The sequence below is a fragment of the Hydra viridissima genome, unplaced genomic scaffold, assembly GCF_058129835.1.
Source record: "Hydra viridissima isolate aposymbiotic clone 2 unplaced genomic scaffold, HvirCarnegie_v1 scaffold_5, whole genome shotgun sequence".
NCBI lineage: Eukaryota > Metazoa > Cnidaria > Hydrozoa > Anthoathecata > Hydridae > Hydra > Hydra viridissima.
In genome coordinates, this window is record NW_028324304.1 from 6,377,622 (window position 1) to 6,399,086 (window position 21,465).

Genomic DNA, 21,465 nt, shown 5'->3' on the forward strand with positions numbered 1-21,465 from the left:
ATTGATAAATAAAATAACCTTATAATAACCTTATTTTTTAAGGTTATTTTAAATTTATAAACAGAGTTAAGGTATTTCATAAATATATTGGTTTTATATATTTATTGTTTTATATATTTATTAAGTATTTATATTATTACAAAGTTTATTAAATACCCTAACATTTACACAATAATTATAAGGTATCTTTCCTTTTGAGATTGACAAAGAGTGACATTAATGATTTATGTTTATGGGGTAACATGGTTTAAATAAAATTTACTTTAAGTGATATTAAGTTATACCATATTATAGTATAAGGGATACTATAAGTAGGTAAATCTTAAAAGCATATAGTAAGATTCAGAATATAAGTTATATTCTGATTCTTATTATATGCTTTTGACTAAAGCTTAGTTATCATCATTACGTCATTCATTGTTGAATTTTTTTTGGTGGAACAAAAGGATTGTAACACGGGGAGATTGTGGTAACAGCAGCCAAGACAGATTGAAACACATGGTACAGATTGTAACACGTTTTTTGAGAGTGATTATTGTTATCTATCTTCAATAATGTCTGAAAATATAACATTTAAAAGGTACTTTATTCTTTTACTCAATAAATATAAAAATCATTATATATGTGATAAATGTCATATATAGTGTGTATACTTACTATCATATGTTATGTGTATACTTAGGTATACACATAACAAATATATATATATATATATATATATATATATATATATATATATATATATATATATCTATATATATATATATATATATATATATATATATTCACTTATGATATAAAATAATCAAATTATGAAATTAGAAAAAATTGCATTACACTCATAGTTTTGTTTACTTAGCGTGTTTATTTTTTAAAGATGTGGCAAAAGAAAAACCTGCTCTAAATTGGCAAACCATAAATCAAAATGTGACACTAAACGTACCTTTAGTGAGTCATTTTGGAACACTTAACCTGTTCAGCAACAATTGCTTTCAGATAACTTGTTACAAAATATGAAAGTCTTTTCCCAACTGAATGCAGCTAAAGGCTAGTAATTTTCTCATTATATTGGCAAATACTACAGTTAGTGAAAATCATATAGACTTTTTCTTATCTAACTGATAATACATATACATTTATTTTATATATAATATATATATTTATGTATATATTATATATACATAAATATTTTATTAGTTGAGGGCGTTAGCTAACGCCCTGTAGTTCTATAATTTTTTAAACAATTTTCTGTTCTTTTTTGTAGTATCCATGGCCAACTATTAATACACGGCCGGGTTTGTTGGTTTTTACGGAAAAAATTAGGAGGCCAGTTTTATTTGCTGTAATAAACATTATCTTTAAACAGAAGGCTTTGTTTTTCTTGTTATATATAATATTTTTTGATTATATATGAATTTTATTATGAGTTTAGTTAAGAGGAAATTATTAATTTTGATGTTTTAAATAAGATTTTAATTAAGTAACAATATAAATACAATATTTAAATTAGACACATTTATAACAGCTTGTCGCTATTGAGATATGATTATTTTTATTGTGCTTCAAAAATATAAGAACTACTTTTATTTTCAAACCTAGAATTCTTAATACAATGCCAAACAAGTGTGCAGTGATATACTGTTGCAGTGGATACAAAAGTAAATCATCAAATACAAATATGAATACTCTAAAACTGACTTCAGAAACAACAGTTTATAACAAAGAAAATAGTGTTTTTGCGTTTCTTGATGCTCTTAAAAGACCTGAGTTAAGAAAAAAATGGATTAAGTTTGTTAATAGAAAAAATTGGTTTCCTACAGAACATTCAGGTGTTTGTAGTGCACACTTTGATCCAAAATTTCTAAAGCACGGTGTTAGAATGACTCTTATTTATGATCTTCATCCGATACCAACTATTTATTCAAATGATGCAATAAAAAAAATTACACTTTCTCTGTTATTATCTATTCCAGGTCCATCAAGAAAATCTCCAACTAGATGTGTCACAAGCATTCAAGATGAATCAGATATTTTTATGGAAAAAGATTCTATCAAAGACCTAGAAATGTTAAATTCATCTTCAAGTCCTGTTGGCTTTATTTTTCAAAAATATGACTCCCATGTTTTATATTATCGTATTTTTAATGTGGCATCTATTGATAATGCTCCCTGTATTGAATCAATACAAGTCGATTCTACTTTGCATGTAAAGTTGCATCACAATGGATGTCAAATTCCTCTTCCAAAGTGGTTTAAGCAAAACCAATATTTACTTAAAAATATTAGCATATTAGAAAACCTTGCATCATATATGCGTATTTTTGTTGCAGAAAAAAAAAATACTATCTTAGATGAAATTCATAGTGTCCAATATTTTAAACCGAAAGGCAGGAAACCATATTCATCTGAAGTTCTTCGTTTTTCATTATTACAACGCTATACTTCAAAGCAAGCATACATTCAATTACAAGAAAAAATACCTTTACCGTCATTGTCAGTTTTAAAAAAATAAGCAGCTGGAGGAATTGAACCCTTAAAAGCAATTAAGTTACTTTTGGAGGAAGGAAAAGTAGACCCAGACTGTATTTTAATGTTGGATAAAATGTATTTACAGAAATGTAGTGAGTATAGAAGCGGTAAATATGTTGGTTTGGATAAAAATGGTAACTTTTTCAAAAGTATCCTTGTTTTTATGGTTGTGAGTTTAAAAAAATTTATCACTTATGTCATAAAGTCTTGTCCACAAACAAAAATAAATGGAGATACAGTTTTCCTTGAAACTAAAGAAAGTTTGTCTGTTTTGAAATTAGCAGGATTTAATGTACGTTCAATAGTTCCAGACAATCATTCGACAAATGTATCAGGATATGGACAGTTGATTAAATGGACTTTATGATCCTATTTCAGTTACTGCTGGTGAAATATCTTGGCATCTTCTCCATAAAACTTACGAAAAAGATGAAAAACTAAGTGCTAATTTACGTAAGGCACATAAACTCACATTTCAAACTTTACATCCAGGAAATGATAAGCAAAGTGTTCCTCTTGCTTTGAATGTTTTTCATGAAACAACGTCAGCTGCCATTAAAAGTTATTTTCCACAAGATTCATCTGCAGCTGAATTTTTACGCCTTATTAATAGTTGGTGGTTAATATCGAATTCAAAGTCAAAATATTCAAATAACTATATTGGTTATGCATTTAGGAGGGAAGATAAAAAACCTGAGTTCTTACGTTGTTTTTCGAAGTGGATTAATGAATGGCAAATAAAACAGTTAAAGGACTGTGGAAAGTTTACTCTTAGCAAGTAAACAGCAAATGCTATGATAAAATCATTAAAAAGTTCTGCTGATTTGTGTGATGATTTACTCAATGAAGGTTATAGTTACATTTTAACAAGTCGTTTCCAAAGTGACCCTGTAGAACGTCGATTTTCAAAATATAGACAAATGAGTGGAGGTCGTTTTCTTGTTAGTTTACGTGAAGTTGAATCTTCTGAGAAAATACTTCAAATTAAATCTCTAATTAAAGAAGATATAAATTACTGGGATTTAAGTCTTAAACCAGAGACAAGTCCAGATCTTTCATGTGAAATCGATTTTGAAAATGATTTTGAAGAGATTGATATAGACGATGACAGCAAGGAGGTGGCAACCTACATTGCAGGATTTATTATGAAAAAAATCTCTAAAAAATTTGTTTGTTCTGAATGTGAAGCGTTATTAAACCATGGGAAGGTCACCATTTGTGTTGAGTATACAAATTTGCTCTCTAGAGGGGGGCTTCAATTACCTGGGAAACATCTTGCATCATATATATCCCATTGCTTTGCTAAACTAGATTTAGCTCAAGAAAATTTATTTTTAAATGCTGATAATATCAGATATGCTGCAAGAAAGCTCCTGAATCTTGCAAGAGGAGGGATCTTCATGTGTCCTCAGCATTTTAACAATGCTATAATCTATAATATAATTCCTGCAGAAATGCTTAACGTCGCTTCGTCATTTGTTACTAGGCTTTGATATAGTTACCAGGCTTCTCCATATAATATAATTCCAATAGAAATGCTTAACGTCGTTTCGTCATTAGTTACTAGGTTTTGAAAAAGCGCGTTATCTAAATGCACGCGGTCATTTGAGAAAGATCTTTTAAGCGAGTTAAAACTTTTTTCCTTTTGGAATTTAATTATTATTTTAGATATATTACATAAAGAATCATATTAAGATAAATAATCATCGTTAAGATCATATTATAATTGAAGTAAGTATATGAAATAGCTATATATACATTTTTATTAGATAAAGTAGAAAGGATTTTGATTTTTTAAATTGTTTATATTTTGTTTGTTTTAGTTTTTCTTTTAGCAGTTTTTTTTTTATTATTTTATTTTTTAGAAGGAAAATAGGGGTATGGATGTTATTTAAAAATATACTAACGCTATTTCCATGAAAGGGTTTTTACTACTTTGAAATTTCTGTGATGCTATTAACTATTTTTGTTCTTTTTTTAGAAAATAAAGAAAAATGAATTAAAATTTTGTGCCAACACTGACAAGGCATGTCACATATTATTGTATGTAAAGGTTAAATTTTGTTATGATGAGAATTACAGTTCTTATGAAAAAAAAAAAAATGTAAAGAGAATTATTTGTAAATATATATTTTGTATCTTTTTAAATTTTCTTGCGTCATTTTTAGAATTTTTGTTTGCACACGTTTATTGCTTGCATACGTTTATTGTTTGCATATATGCTTTTTTGATATGCATGTGTGTGGTAATAAGTGCTTTATAGTTGTTTAATCAATGTGTTTTTATAATAATGTAAAGTGTTTTTTTACTGTTTGTGTATGTGTTAATATGTGTTACATAATTGTTTTAAAAATGTGTTTAAATATGTATATAAGGTGTTTCTTTATTTTAGTATATCTTTAACCTTATATACATATTTAAACACATTTATTGTGCTTATAGTTTGTACATATGTTTATATTATATTCTTTCCGTGTTTTTAAAGTGCTGTGACTTGGTAAACATCTAACTGAAAATCAATTATAGTATTTTAGAGAAGGAGCAGAATATATGGCTTTAGATCGTGCAGCTCAGTGTGATATGCACCTAATGGCATGGTTTAAGTTAAATACTGAAAATGAAAGAGCATATTGCTATTTGTATGTAGACATTCCTTATCACTTTATATTTCTTTACCTCGGAGGGATACAACACTATGTCCATTTTTTTCCATATTGACTTTATTACAGAGTTAAAATCAGCTTTTCTTATATTTCTTAGAGGAATAGAGCACTAGGTCCAAAACCAGTTAGAACCGGATCTAGCATGTTTTGACACAGCACCAAGTCCACTTTCATTTAGAGGGATAGAACACCATGTGGACTTGGTGTTTTATCCTTCTGAAGCATGTGAATTACTACTGGACATGTATATATATATATATATATATATATATATATATATATATATATATATATATATATATATATATATATATATATATATACATACATATATATATATATATATATATATATATATATATATATATATATATATATATATATATATATATATATATATATATATATATATATATATATATATATATATGGAATTACTACTTGTATACCTCTACACAGCCTGGCGGATTGTTAGTGAACTAAGAGTACTTTTGACAGTTCTGATAAGTTTACATACCGTGCGTTCGTTTATACCCACCTGATGACTTGCGGTTAACTGGAAGTCACTTTCCCGTTCTTTTATGGGTACTTGAAGTCACCGTAACTTACCACAAGCGTGCTTTTATGGTTACTCGGTAAGTTCAGTTACTTCCTCATCTTACCATAGTTTGGATTTCGGCAAGATCGGTTGACATGCGCAGTGTGTCATCTAGGCGGCGCTTACGTGCTGTCGCCCTGGCAACCTATTCTCAGCAGCCAATATTGTCAAAGCTTCATAGCTAACTAACTGAAAGCGTTCGGGAGAAACAAGTTAACTGCAACTTACCAGGTGGGTACAAAAGAAAGCACGGATAGTTGGATGTATTTTAAGTCATAATATTTGCCCTTTTTTAGTAATAGTAAGAATAATGAACCATAATTCTCGTGGCAGAAAGATTCTGGAACTATTGAAAAGTTCTAAAAAAGATTCTACTACAGGTAAGCTACTGTTTTGCTCATTATTTTTAATGTGATATACATAACCTCAAACAGTTAATGTAATGTTTTGTCATGAACCTAAACTTGAAAATATTATGTTTTACATGTAATATTATAAGACTTGTTTTATTTCAGAACCAAATCATACAAACAGCAAGGATGTTGAAAATGAAGAGGATAATAGAGATGACTTGCGTTTCGACGAAGATGATGATTCTGATCGGGACAATAATTATGAACCTCCAAGCTCTGAAACGGATTCCAGTGATGATGTCCCTGTATTTAATGAAATACAAAATGTGGTCAGTAGAAATAAAACTAGCGCTAAAACAAACTCAAATGGACATGAGCTACGTTTACTTGAGGAAGACTTAAATTAGATTGCAGAAAATCAAGTAGGCCTAGATTTGCAAGGAACAGTAGGCGTAAGGAGAAAAGTGAAAAATAAATCTATTTACACTCAGAGAGGTAAAAAACGTGTCGTTCATACCAGTGAATGGGCATGTAATATTCAGAAACGTAAGTATTCTGCAGGTGAAGAATATATTAGTAAAAAGGGTAAAGTTGTCCCTGCCAGAATTATTAAACCTCCTTGTTCTTGCAGACTGAAATGTTCTGAAAAATTATTACAAAGTGACAGACAGGAGATCTTTAATGCATACTGGAGTCAGGAGAAGGGAAATGACATAAAACGGCAATTCATTGTTTCATGTGTAGAGAAGCATAGTACTGTCCGTTCAAGAAAACGAGACCTTGCCTCCAATAAGTCAAAACAAAATACTCTACAATATTATTTTACAGTAAAAGGCATACGAATTTGAGTATGTAAACTTATGTCTTTAAATACACTATCTATCTCAAACACCGTGGTAGTTATTGTTTTGAAAAATATTGAACCAGGTGGAATTGTAAAAATCGATCAAAGGGGTAAGCAAACTCCCGTCAATAAAACACATAATGACACTGTTGAAAGTGTAGTAAGACACATCTCTTCCTTCCCAAATTATAGCAGTCATTACACTAGGGAAAAGAGTGATATGAAGTATTTGGGTCCGCACCTGAACGTAGAGAAAATGTATGAACTGTATGTAGAGGATTGTAATGAAAATGATTTCAAACCTTTGTTAATAGCTAAAAAATGGCTCTACTACAATGTGTTCAACAAAAAATTTAAGTTGAATTTCAAACCACCAAAAATAGACACGTGTGACACGTGATTATTTTCAAGCAAAATTAAAAAATAATAATTTGACTCTAGATGAAACAAATTTTATTGAGGAAGAACATAATGTACATCTGGATGAATCTAAATTAAGGTATGATTTAAAAAGCGAGGACACCAAAAGGGCTAACAATACCCTTAAGGTATTAACGGGTGATCTTAAAAATGTTTGCCGTCACCACTTAATAACAAATTGCATAAGCTTTTACAAGAGAAAACTTTGGACGTTGAATTACACCCTTTTTGATTCTTCTGATTCGTCAGCCCATTGTATTATGTGGGACGAATACAAAGGAGCTCGTGGCGGAAATGAAATCGGTACTGCATTAATGAAATGGGCAGATACCGTCATTCCTGGCAGTGACATTGAAGAAATCATTCTGTGGTCGGATAATTGTTACGGCCAGAATAAGAATATTAGCCTTATTATGTGTTTCTTTTGGATATTCAATAAGTATCCTCAAGTAAAAATCATCACTCAAAAGTTTCTACTAAAGGGCCACACGCATATGGAGGCGGATACTGCCCATGCACTGATAGAGCGGAAGAGAAAAAAACTTAACAACATGACAATTCTAACGCCCTGATTTTGGCAGCAGTTAGTCAGACAGACCTCAATGAAATATACTGTGCATAATATGGAACTGGAAGATTTTAAAAACTTTAGGTCTTTGTACGATGTCAAAACATGTGAAAACCCACCCTTTATTAATAGAAAAAAAAAATGTCAACAAAGAACAAGTTCTTCTGTCAACCTGTGTTCAACTGCAAGTAAAACAGAACAGCATGGGAACTCTGTTTTTGAAAAGTAATTTCGCTGATGAAAACCAGGAGATTGACCTTGTTAGGTTTCGAAGGCGACACCTTATATTGCCAAACGATTTGCAACTGGTAACACCAAGTCCAATACCAATATCACAACAAAAGTATAATGATCTATTGGCATTACTACCATATGTTCCTACAGTTTGCCATGACTTTTATAAAAACTTAAAGCATACTAGTAATACCACTAGTGAGTACCCTGAAGGAGACTTACGTGATGATGACTGAGTTTTTTGCATCTAAAATACCATTTTAGTTGAATACATAGATGTATTATTTGTATTTGTAAAGAGAGTTATAAATAAAATAGTTAAATACATTTTGTAAGTCAAATAGTATTGTGTTTGTTATTGAATATCCCACATTAGGTCTTATAGTACAATAACTTTATAAGAGGGATACAACACCATGTCCATTAAAAAGTGAAAAAAAACCGTAAAAAAGGTTTTTTTTATTTTATAACAACTGCATGATGTAAATAACAATAAAAAGAATGTTCTGGTAAAATATTGTTTCAACATCTCAATAAATAGCTGTGCCAATAACACTTTTTGTTGAAAAAAAGTTTAAAACTCCTCTCCTGTAAAGTTGTGAAAATGGACATAGTGTTGTATCCCTCCGAGGTACAGATTTGATGATAAACATTGTAAATGGAAGGTTAGATAAAGGGGTGGTAATAAGGTGATAGTAAGAATGTACAAAGTTAATCCAACTGGAGAATTGTTTTTTCTTAGACTGTTACTTTTGCAAGCAAAAGGAGCAACACCTTGGGAGGATGTGCATACTGTTAATGGAATTGTCCTTGAAACGTTTCGTGAAGCATGTGTTTTGAAAGGTCTGTTGCAAGATGACACTGAATGGCAGAATACTCATTCTGAGGCGGTTTTAACACATACGCCAAAGAAAATTAGACAGTTGTTTTCAATTACTTTGACCTTTTGTGAACCTGACAATCCTTTACATCTCTGGAATACATACAAAACTTTTATGATGGAAGATTTCATTCATCACTCAGTCCCACTTCTAATAGCTGAACAAGCTACTCTTCATCAAATTGAAAAGATTATTAATCAAATGTGTTATATAAAACCATATTTGTTTATAGTTGTATATATGTTTAAATTATGTTGTTTCCATGCTTTCAAAGTGGTGTGATTTGGCATTATGTTGAGCAAGATTGATAACCTTGCCACCCAAGCGATGTACTTATAGCAGAGTTATGATTTGGCAGCATTTAGTGCCAGGCGGAGTTACTGCTTTGGAGCTAGGTTGTGTTGTCTAGCCTTTTTTAAATTATTCTCAAAACACTTAATAATGGCTGTTAATGTTTAGCGTAATGTGTATGAGAGTATGCAACCTTGATCTTTAAATCTAGGGTGTTTTCATGTCCTAAATTTGAAGTAATTGAATAATTAATATTGAACATAAAAACAAATATACTTTTATGTAGTTATATGTTTAGTAAAAAGATAAATTTAGTTAACTTTAAATTGGTTTTCTTATTTTGCCTTTCATATTTTAATTTGGTTTGTTATCTTCACTTGATTTTAGGATCAAGGGTGTAAATATTCTATTGTTATGTGTTATTGTTGTGATGTTTTGTGTTGGTATTCATTTTTAACAATAGACACCTTCATGTTGGTGACTATTGTAAAAAATGAATAATCGGTTGTTTAATTATTGGAACTTACTGCTTTTATTTATTTACTGAAAGCCAAGACAACATTATGCTAAAAATGCAATTTATATCTTAAATTGGTTTATATATATATATATATATATATATATATATATATATATATATATATATATATATATATATATATATATATATATATATATATATATATATATATATATAGTATTGTTAATCCTTTTGTACTTCGAAACAGATTTTATTGTTACATTTTCGATAAATGTTTATATTAACTGCCATGTCAAAATGGGTTACTCTAAATAGGTAAATCGATTTTCAGTTTTTATGTGGTGTTTTATTTTATTTATTTATTTTTTGTTGTAATTATAGTATCATAATTCCTTTTTTTTTTTTTTTCTTTAGGATTTACGATTGACGCATTTATACGATTTATAAAAAGAAACCTGATTAGCTTTTATTGTAAATTTTGGCCAGTTAAAATGATATATATGTATGCAATTAGTTCAATTTTTTTAAAATTTTCTCTGTTTTAAGCCTAATAATTTGCTGTACGTAATTTAGGGAATCTCTTTAAATGGATGGTGAATATTGTAGTTTACCGCTTTTTTCAAATATCGAGTTACTTAAATTTTATAACGTTTTTAACTAATTAATTAGCTCAGTTTGCATTTGCAACACTTTTGAGGAAAGAAAAAATTCTTATATATGTTAAATTCTTATAAGTATTAAAAAGAAAAAATTCTTAAACATGTAAATCATTGTTTTACATTTCATTATTCTGGTAAAAGGTCTTCATCAAAAACTTGACAACTCTTAATAAAAATATTCTCCTGACCACCACTAAGGCAAAAACGGGGAAGGGAGGTCCTTTATTAATGTCAAAATATTTAAGACTATTAAATTTCGAGTAACAAAAGGAATTTTTAGTAAATGGTAGTAAATTACCGTTTACTAAGACCTATTGAAACAAAGAAGACATGTTTATAAAAATGGTCAGATTAGTGCCATATATAGTAATGGTCAGTTATTTTTAATAAATTTATTTGGTTGTGTGCCATTTAACGTTTTAAAGACAATTTCCTGTTTTAAAGAAAAATGTATCAAGGGGATACCAAAAAATTAATAAATCATGTATAACTTACGTTCGCTTAATATTAATCTTATGAATTAAAGTTCATGTTATAAAAAATGTAACAAGAATATAGCCTTACTTTTTCGTCAATTTAAAGCATGATAAAGTGTTATTATTTTGTGTTAGTAACTAAAAACCTATTGTGTTGAACTTAGTATCGAGGAAAATGGGGCGCTTTTCTGGTTTCTCACCCCCCTTTTTTTTTTGCAGATTCTGAAAGATCTTTGTCTGAAACGGAAAAAAATGGTATTCATTTTTATTTTTGACAAAGAAAAAGTACTCTAATTCACATTTGAATATTCCAATTTTTCCGTTAAAAACGACGCTGCTTTTAACTCCATTTTGAAACTTTTTAATGATAGTTTTAAAACCATTAATTCAAACCGCTGAAAATATTTACCTGGTTTTTACAAGCGTTAAGAAACACAAAGAACAAAAAAATGGATGGAGTGTTATTAACAAAACAAAATCAGTTTTTAAGTAGTTTTTACACTCCATCTTTGATGTTTGTCCATGTTTTGCTGCGCGACTGCCTTATCCCAGTAAATAACAGGTAACAGGTATAAAATTATTTGGAATTTTTTCGAACGGTTTTGATGTCTTATAATAAGTCGCTTAATAAATTCGTGTCACCAGTTTTTTACAAAGAGAAATTTCAAAATGGCTAGAAAACCAACAGTAGATGAATTCGATAAAATCTCGTTAACTCAAATTGGTGCGAGGTTTATGAATAATCGCGAAGAATGCATAAGGTGGTTGAGAGAATTCGGTTTGCTTGCTACTGTAATGATTTGTTCCGTTTGCAACTTGCAGTGTAGCGAACAGCTGTACACACGCAGTGTAGATGGAATAACGTGGAGATGTACTGTTAAAAAGTGTAAAAAGACTGTAAACATTCGCAAAGGCAGCGTTTTTGAGAAATCAAAACTGGAGTTGTGGAAAATCATTGGAATAACATACATATGGGCTCGTAGCGCAGACAAAAGTCGGGGACTGTCGCAAGAAGATATTCAAAAAGAATTGGATATTGGATGCAGGGAAACTATAAGCGATTGGAACCAGTTTTGCAGAAATGTTGCAGTAGATTACTTTTTGAATAATCCTGTACAATTAGGCGGCCCTGGCTGTGTTGTAGAGATTGACGAATCTCTTTTTGCTCGTTGCAAATACAACCGTGGCAGAATTAGGCAAGGCCAATGGATATTTGGTGGTTACGAGCCAACAACAAAACAAGGTTTTTTAATCCCTGTAGCTCAACGTCATGCAGCAACTCTTTTGCCGGTTATACATCGATGGATAAGGCCCCCAGATAGCACATAGACGTTGGCCCAACGTTGGATCAACGTCGAAAAATTCGTTGGCCGATGGTCGGCAACCGACATCGAGCCAACGTAGATTTGATAGTCGGCGCGACGTCGCAACCAACCGTTGGGTTAACGTTGGCCCAACGTCGGATATCGACGTTGGGCGAGCGTCGCATTCTGACGTTGGTCCAACGTATAATTCAAATAATATTAGTTTTACTTGTTTGCAAAAACTTTAATTTTGATTCAAAAGGTGTGCCCATCTTTTCAATCAAAAACAAAGTTTTTGCAATCAAATTAAAACTATTTATTTGACTAAAGTGTAACTTTTTTCAACTAAAGGGTAACTGTTTCTTTAAGTAAAGCGTAACTACTTCTTTGTAATGTTGAATAAAATGTAATGTCCAAATAAGTTTGAATAAAATTTGACGCTGATGAACGAAAATAAAACATTGATTAATGAACCAACCTAAATTAAACAATTACTAAGAGAAAATCAATATTTGTTGAAATAAACATAATTATGTTAAAGCATTTGTACAAATGTTCAAACAAAATAACGTTCTTCTCGACTGCTAAGCATCCTTACGAATCTTGTATCTTTACTTCACTTGAGACTACAACAACGTTCGAATGTTCCTCGTTATACAATTTGATATAAATCTTTCGTTTTATGAGCTTTAGGCATTGCCATAGCTACTGCTAAAATTATAGGTGTTCATATATTTTTGTGTTTATATATATTATTAGCAAACACTTATCAGTTTCAATTTTTTTACACAAAGTTTCGTCAATAAAGACTTTTCAGAAATCTGGAGGGAGAGGGGACGACTAATCGCTAATTGGATTTTTGAAAAGTCTTTAAAAGTGATTTCTAATAATTTATTATTGCTTTGTTTTTGTAAGAATAGAGGGGGTGTAATCTCTTCAAATTATCAAAATATCATTTTTTTTTTTCTCGTTTAAATTTTGATTTTCCCCCCTTAACTTTTGTTTTAGTTCCCCACACCCCCACCCCCCCCCCCACACAACTTTTATGATCTTCCTATGCCACTGCATATATGTATGTATGTATGTATGTATGTATGTATGTATGTATGTATGTATGTATGTATGTATGTATGTATGTATGTATGTATGTATGTATGTATGTATGAACATATATATATATATATATATATATATATATATATATATTTATATATATATATATATATATATATATATATACATACATACATATATATATATATACATACATATATATATATATATATACATACATATATATATATATATATATATATATATATATATATATATATATATATATATATATATATATATATATATATATATATATATATATATGTATATATATATATATATATACATATACATATACACACACACACACACATCAAATACAAAATCTATATTTAAATAATAAAATAGTTAATAACAAACATATGTAAGATATAAGCACTATATACAAATAAAATTTCCGTAAATAAAAACATAAAATATTTTTGATGTATTACCTGCATAAACATGGCGACAAAATATTTTTTTTAAAATAATTAGTACATTTGTTGATATTTCACTTTCATTTTTCAATGCCACATCTAAACAGAAAATTATTGAAAAATAGTATTAGTATTTTACTGCAAATACTAGAAGTAAAATGCTTCAAAATTCTCTTATACAAATAATATATGAATTCCAATCACCATTAAAATGCTGCAAATGCATATAAAATACATTACCGTATCCCTCTTTAACAGCTGTTAAAGAGGGATATGGTAACAAATGACAAATTACAAAACAAATGCTTCACTAGACATAACTGAAAAAAAAAATTTTAACAAAAGTTTCATTCAGTAAATAATGAAACAAAGAAATTTCAAATTAACACAACACTCAGCTAAAGATGCGATAATACCTTTTTCATCAGGATTGCTATCCAGATCACTTTAATTTTCTGAGTCTGATGTGAAATAGCGTTCATCCTGATCATCGTCATAGTGATTATTAGGAATTTGAAAAGGAAAATTATCTTCATGATTGTCAATATCAATCTCATATGAATTGTCATCATAACAAACATTTTCACAATCATTAGAAATACTGCAGGTAGACACATTACTTTTCTGATAACTTTCACCATAAACTTCTTATATCTCTTATCAACTTGCTCTTTCACTCTTCTTCTGTTTGTTGAATATGAAGCAGCCATCTAAACTATTAGTATCAGTTAAATTATATTGTATAATATTAGTAGCCTAATATTATAAACCATTATTAATACAAAAAAACAAAATTTTAAAAAAGATTTAACTTGACTACTTTAAAAATAAGAAGAGCAAGAGGTGATTTAATTCAATTTTGTTTTATAAAATAAGTAAAAATATGGATAAAGTTAAATGGAACCATCCTCCTAAAATAATTAAATATGCAATAAAAAGAGGTCATACTCAGAAAATGCAAAAGCAGTTCACACATTCTACCACAAGATTTAATGTCTTCACAAACCTAACAGTTAACAATTGGAATAATTAAACAGGAGAGATAATCAACTCTGATAATGTGAATGTCTTCAAAAACAAGTTTGGTTGTTTCAAAAACAAACAAAAGAAAATAGAAATATAAAAAAATGAAAAATAAAATAAACACTTTTCCAAAGCTGTCAAAGTTTAACATCTACAGATGTTAGACTCACCACATTGTATGTGTAGAGCAAAAAATTTATTATTATTACTATTATTACATTCTAGCATTTTATATCTTTTACAAATTTTACATCCTATCATAAATATATAAACAGTAAATTATTTATAGTTTTTTTAGAACATTAAGAAATTTACTATCAATATTGATTAGTCCAAATATTGATTCGTCAATTCAATTTTTATTAAGAAACATATATCTTTTGAATAAAATACAAGTATAAGAACATAAAATGTAGTCTTAATGCATGATATGGTAGCCTAATAGAAGCTTTATAGCACAATTTTGTAGATTCTCCTGCAATCAGTGCTGCTCTGAGGAGAATTTGGTGAAGCAGCACAAACTTACTTCAGGCCATGATAATAAACAGGGTACTCAAGTTCTTGATACAAAATTAAAAAATTCTACTATCTCTAATGTAATATAGAAAAAGTTTATTTACAAATTATGTAGCTACATAATTAGTAAACTACTAGTTTAAAGTTAAATAAACACAAAAATGGAAATAAAGTACCTGTATCTCTCTAACAAACTGGATTCTAACAAAGGGGATTTCTTTTCACAATCACTTCTTCGCGTGATTCAATCTTTTTTGATTCTTTTAATACCACTTCTTCTCGTGGTTCAACCTTTCTGAGTTCTTTAACGACTACATTTCCTCATGATTCAACCTTTCCGAGTTCTATAACGACCACTTCTTCTCGTGATTCAATCTCTTTGTTTTAGAATAATTTCTTTACAACTTCTTTGCATAACCAACAGCTAACTAAAAACGGGATTTTTTTAAGAATGGCGGAAAACTTAACACTAAAACCTGTAACACACTGAACGAATTCAAAAAAGCAAAAATTCAGTCGTATTCTGACGTTGGCCCGACTTTGGTTCGACGTTATCACTTAAGTGATAAAATAAAGCAACGCTTCCGACGTTGTGCCAACTTTGGCCCAATGTATGTGTGCTAGCTGGGCCAGGGACGGAAATTTGGAGTGATATGTGGGGTGCTTTTAACACTCTTGGAGCACAAGGCTTTCAGCATGGTACGGTGAACCACTTGCTTCACTTTGTAGATCCGGCAACAAACATGACAACTAATCGAGTTGAAGCAATGTGGAGTCGCAGCAAAGCAAAGTTTAAAGCAATGTTAGGAACACATCGAGACATGAATCCTGACTATCTCAGCAAATTCATGTGGATGCAGAGATTTAAAGAGCATGCGTTTTTTCACTTTTGGGATCAAATTGCTACTAATTACCCAGTAAATTAGGTGTTCGTAAAACTGTTTGATGAACACAGCTCATTATTTGTTTGTTTATATTTCTTCATATATTGTAATGAATAAATTTAGTAGCTTTTCAGTAAATGTTTTAATTTAAGTCATTTTTTTGTTCTTTGTGTTTCTTAACGCTTGTAAAAACCAGGTAAATATTTTCAGCGGTTTGAATTAATGGCTTTAAAACTATCATTAAAAAGTTTCAAAATGGAGTTAAAAGCAGCGACGTTTTTAACGGAAAAATGGAATATTCAGATGTGAATTAGAGTACTTTTTCTTTGTCAAAAATAAAAATGAATACCATTTTTTTCCGTTTCAGACAAAGATCTTTCAGAATCTGCAAAAAAAAAGGGGGGTGCGAAACCAGACAAGCGCCGAAAATGGTTCTGCCTTACACTGATATGATCTATGTCAGTTGTAAATTACTCAATATTAAATAATTGGTAAATTATTTTACCTCCGCATACTTTTTATTTTAATTTTACAGATGGTCCAATTTTTTCAATTTGAATGCGTTTTTCTGAAAGGGTATCAATTAAGGTTTCGCAACTTTAAATAGTGGAACACAGCCACTATAAATTAAGTGACATACCGACCATAACCCGTATTACGGGTTGCTTTTTGCTAGTATTTATTAATAATATAATTATAAACATATACTTTAACAACAAGCAAATAATTATCAATGGTGGAAAAAAAAAAGACGAGATTGTTGCTTTTAAATCAAAGAGAACAAAAAGAAAGCATGATGATTAATCTATTTCTTGTTGTTAATTTCACAGTATTTTAAAATTTATTGTGATTTTATGAATGTTTATATTACTTTAAATAAAAAAGAATTTTAAACAGTTGTTTATTTGTTTTAATAATTTATATTTTTATTATTCCAGCATTTTCTATGAAAACTCAATAATTACAACAAAAAAAAAACTGGCCTCATAATTTTTTCCGTAAAAACCAACAAACCCGGCCGTGTATTTATAGTAGGCCATGTAGTATTACAGACAAATCAATTGATGATATTGTGACCCTAAAAGAAGATAAAGAAGCTATTCAACAAAGTATTGATGCTGCTATATCTGAACAGGAAGAAATTGAAAATGAGTTAAATGCTTTAAACGCCCAGTATGAAAAAGTAAAATTACTGATTGAACAAAAGCAATATGCAAGAACTAAACGATCAAATAACCCTACAACTGACTTTATGATTAATGATGCAGCATGTTCAACAAAATATCGAAGACGAACTGAGTCACAAAACATTATGGAGTTTATTCATGGAGGCAGCATGGAGCTATTTATGGTGTGTGGGATCTTTTATGTAGTATTACCCCAGTAAAATTAATGGAGCAGTTCTTTGTGAATTACAAAAGACGAAATTTCCTTGAAAATTTACATGGATCAATTTCAAACAATTATATTAAAAGTAAAGCTGGTATAAACAAAGCAGTTGCTTTAAAATATGCTACTTATTTATCTTGACGTAAATACAACATGATATGCAAAGTACAGAAATCCACATTTTCTGATATTTCAAATATTTCTTCTGTAAATTCAGTTCAATATGGCGATGTCAACTTTGAATTGAACATGTCAAATGTTTCAAATGAAACTGTTGAAAAGTTTGTAAAGTGATTGGACATTGGTGAAATCCATCAAATTCCAGATTATAGTGGAGTATCAAGAACAGTGACAGCATTAGTGACAATGATAGCTGATTTAAATTTAAAAGTTAAAACTTTAAACGAAAAACCTGTTTGGTTTAATGGAAACATTAACCATTTTGTTGTTGAGTTTTCTGATGATGGAGCTCCAGAGTCTAAAGAAAAAACTATGACAATCGGGACTTTATCAATGTGGAATTTTGGTAAACGTATCTGCAGTAGGGAGTTTATTTATTCACTACATATGATAACAGCTAGTGAAAAAGATAAAGTATGCGAGTTATTGTGAAAGCAACATTCGGAAGAAATGGAATTAATTGAAGGCAATTAACTCAACATCAACAACATCAAAACAAGTTTTGAATTTGTGCCATCGGCTGATATTTCATGGTTGTGTTTTGCTGTAAATGTGTTACCTACAAGTGCAACATATCCTTCACCTTTTGCAAACGTGCATAAGAGTGAACTAACACAACGTAATAAAACATTGGAGGTGCCGAGGCCACATGGCAGTTACCTACCATGGAATCAAGAATTAAGGAATTAGCGATGCTAAAAGAGTTTGAGAACACACAAAATGTGATTGCTTCAGAATCAGCAAAACACAATCAAAAGTTAAATTTTATGGCAGAAAACGGAATTCGACAACTTGGGGAACCACGTATTGGAAAATTTGCTGATTCCAATCGTCCAGAACCACTTCATTTAAAGATAAATAATTGGCAACACGTTCTTGACTTAACATATAAAGAATCAGTGCGTCGTGGAGTTTTTGAGCAATTTATAAGTACCTTAAGTAACCCTCCTAAAGAAGCAGATGAGTTAGGGTGCGGTTTAAAGTTTCTAGCAAAGAATATTAGAGAACATTATTAAAATGAAAGTAAACTAATGAAAAAAATTAGAAACAAGGCTAATAGGAGCTCAAGTGGTTTCTTTAGCCCAATATAGTTTTCGCCTTGTTGACATTTTACAGATTGCCGGCGAAAGCAATATTCAAAAACTTAAAAGAGTTGCATTAGCTAAAGCATGTGAATCTTTGCGTGATGCTGGGGTTTTGAATAACAAGTATAATATTACATCAGAAAATTATTCAGCAGATGTTGCTAAGTATTGCAGCAGGTATTTTAATTTGTTTTCATTGTTTTTTCCGGAAAGCTGCAATGGATATATATACAAAATATAATGTTGGTTATGGAGTTTTATCGATGGAGGGAAAAGAATCAAAACAATTCGTCTTTAAAGCAACAACTGAACAATTTAAAGCAATTTTAAAGCAACAATCAAAACAATTCGTCTTTAAAGCAACAACTGAAAAATAATAGTAATCGATCAGTTTCTTGTGACGAACAAGGTAAATGGCATCAGCTGATGAGATCTAGTTTTGTGAGAAACTTTTATCTTCCTTCTCATTTTCCTATGAACATATCTTATCAATCACACTACAAATCAAGAGTACCAGCTAACTTAGATAGTGAATCAATATGCCATTGTTCACGACAACTTGTAACAGAGCAACTTTGTGATTCAATATCAAATGCCCCTTCCAAAAGATCAGCATTCGATTTAATCGGATTGATTTGAAATAAAAAAGATGGTCGTTTTTACTAACAATAATAAATAACTGACTTATTTAGTTAAGTTATTTACATATTACAAATAAACTAGAGATGTAGTAAGTTTATTAAATAAATCTAGAGATGTTTCAATTTTAATGCTATAAGTTATTAAAAATAAACTAGAGATGTTAAAAGTTTGTTTTAATGAACTTGGAGTGTCTATGGATTTACAAATTAAAAACAAACTTGTTGATAACCTTTTCTTGTCATATATTTAAAACATTTATTTTACAACTTTTTGTAATACATGGCTGCTTTGTCTTATAAACATTTTCATTTAAAATCAACTTAATATTAATATATTAAGTTGATTTTAAAGTTTTAAAAAATATATATATATAATATTTAAAGTTCACAAATTATTGATTCATTAACGCTTGTAATGAAGTATCAAAAACAAAATAATCCGCAGTGTATCTTTGAATGTAGAAGCTTAATCTAATATATTGTGTGATGTGTGAGTATTCAAATTGAATTGGAGTGTCTTCAGTTATTACAATCTCTGCGCTACCATTAAATGCTGAGCGTTTTTTTTAATTTCCTTCCTGATTAACTTTGTGAAACATCCTTTTTACTAAAAAATTTCTTCCATCAAATCGACAAGGATCAAAAACTTTTTTAGCTGCTTCTATGGTTGTTATTTTCATTAGGAGTTTTTTTTTTTTTTTTTGTTATTGTGTGTCTGTAGCATGCTATAAGCACAACCATACGCTTTCATCAGAGTTATTATATTTTTCATAACTCCCCACGGAATAAACAATGAAACTGAAGGAGCTAAACCAGTCGTCTTTCCTTTTGCTAGTTTACGAAGAAATGCTTTACCGATCTCTTTTAGCTAGCCATCTATCATTGGACCACCCAATACCAGATGGCAACCTACATTTCTCTCAACAATATCATTCATTTCATCTCCACCAAAAGATTTTTCACTATGAATACCATTAATTATTTCTTTAGTCCATCTTCAGGTCATTTCTTTAGTCCTTCTTCAACCCAAAAATTATTAAGTCGCTCAATGGACATATTTGAATGCTTAAGACTCCTTAAAACTTGAACGCTTAAAACAGATAGAGTAAATGTGTTTTCGTTACATCCGCATAATAAATAATTTTTTAAAATCTCATAAATCTTAGCAAGTGGGAGAAAAACAATAAAAAATAACCGCCGTGGAATGGAGAAACAATATCATCACATTTTCAGATAAATATGCTGTTGTATATTTAGCAAATTTTATTGAAGCCTATGGTACTTTTTACAAACCTGGAATGTCACTAATAGCAGACATTAATGAACATGGAGAGCCAAACTTTATTTGTATAGACAAGATTGTGATCATGGACAAAAAAGCTCATTTGTTATGCCATAATTTTAGGCTTACTCAGTTTGATGAGCACCTACAGAGCTACACTATAACTTGTGATGACAACAAAACAGTCAGCTGTTACACACTTGATAGTTTGCTTGACTCTCATCCTTTTTTTTCGGGTACTTGCTATAATCCGATCTATCACTTTGTGCACATTTCATTTTGTCACACACTATGTGCAGATAACATATAAATGTGATATAATTTGGTCAAATATTTTGGTTTAAAACGTACATTATGAGTTAATAAATGAATTGTTATTTAGATACCATGTGGATTTGTGTGCTTTTCTTTGACTTAGGACTTTCGAAATTAAAAAATAATAAAATTTGATTATTAATTATTCAATTTTATTGATATTAAATACTTTTTGAGTGTGTGTATATGTGTGTATATATATATATATATATATATATATATATATATATATATATATATATATATATATATATATATATATATATATATATATATATTGATTGGTTATTTAAATTGTTATATATATATATATA

The 21,465-nt window shown here is 29.6% G+C and overlaps 1 protein-coding gene and 2 pseudogenes across 3 annotated transcripts; 2 read left to right on the forward strand and 1 right to left on the reverse strand.

The window, feature by feature from the left end:
• The first annotated feature begins 327 nt into the window (after positions 1–327).
• Positions 328–19,552, forward strand: LOC149888233 (uncharacterized; annotated as a pseudogene).
• LOC149888234 (uncharacterized) lies at positions 4,132–9,935 on the forward strand. 2 transcript variants are annotated; one of them, XM_090086901.1, is made up of 4 exons: positions 4,132–4,260; positions 4,395–5,168; positions 6,087–6,170; positions 6,306–7,032. In XM_090086901.1, exons 2-4 carry the CDS (start codon positions 5,147–5,149, stop codon positions 6,548–6,550), a joined length of 351 nt encoding a protein of 116 aa, XP_089943027.1. In that variant the 5' UTR covers positions 4,132–4,260; positions 4,395–5,146; the 3' UTR covers positions 6,551–7,032. The 2 variants fall into 2 exon arrangements, with proteins under 2 accessions (XP_089943027.1, XP_089943026.1); XM_090086900.1 differs by lacking the exons at positions 4,132–4,260; positions 6,087–6,170; positions 6,306–7,032 and adding an exon at positions 8,952–9,935 and having other exon boundaries at positions 4,961–5,168.
• LOC149888235 (uncharacterized) lies at positions 12,813–15,998 on the reverse strand (annotated as a pseudogene). The gene is made up of 5 exons (XR_016452366.1): positions 15,552–15,998; positions 14,785–14,842; positions 14,253–14,551; positions 13,852–13,935; positions 12,813–13,012 (listed from the first exon to the last, which is right to left on the reverse strand). The product of XR_016452366.1 is annotated as an uncharacterized LOC149888235 (transcript).
• Positions 19,553–21,465: the final 1,913 nt, after the last annotated feature.

Coding starts and splice junctions, on each gene's coding strand:
- LOC149888234 (XM_090086900.1), top strand. CDS start 5,080: ATGGCTTTAGATCGTGCAGCTCAGTGTGATATGCACCTAATGGCATGG. Junction 5,169..8,951: donor GAAAGAGCATATTGCTATTT/GTATGTAGACAT, acceptor GTTTTTTCTTAG/ACTGTTACTTTTGCAAGCAA.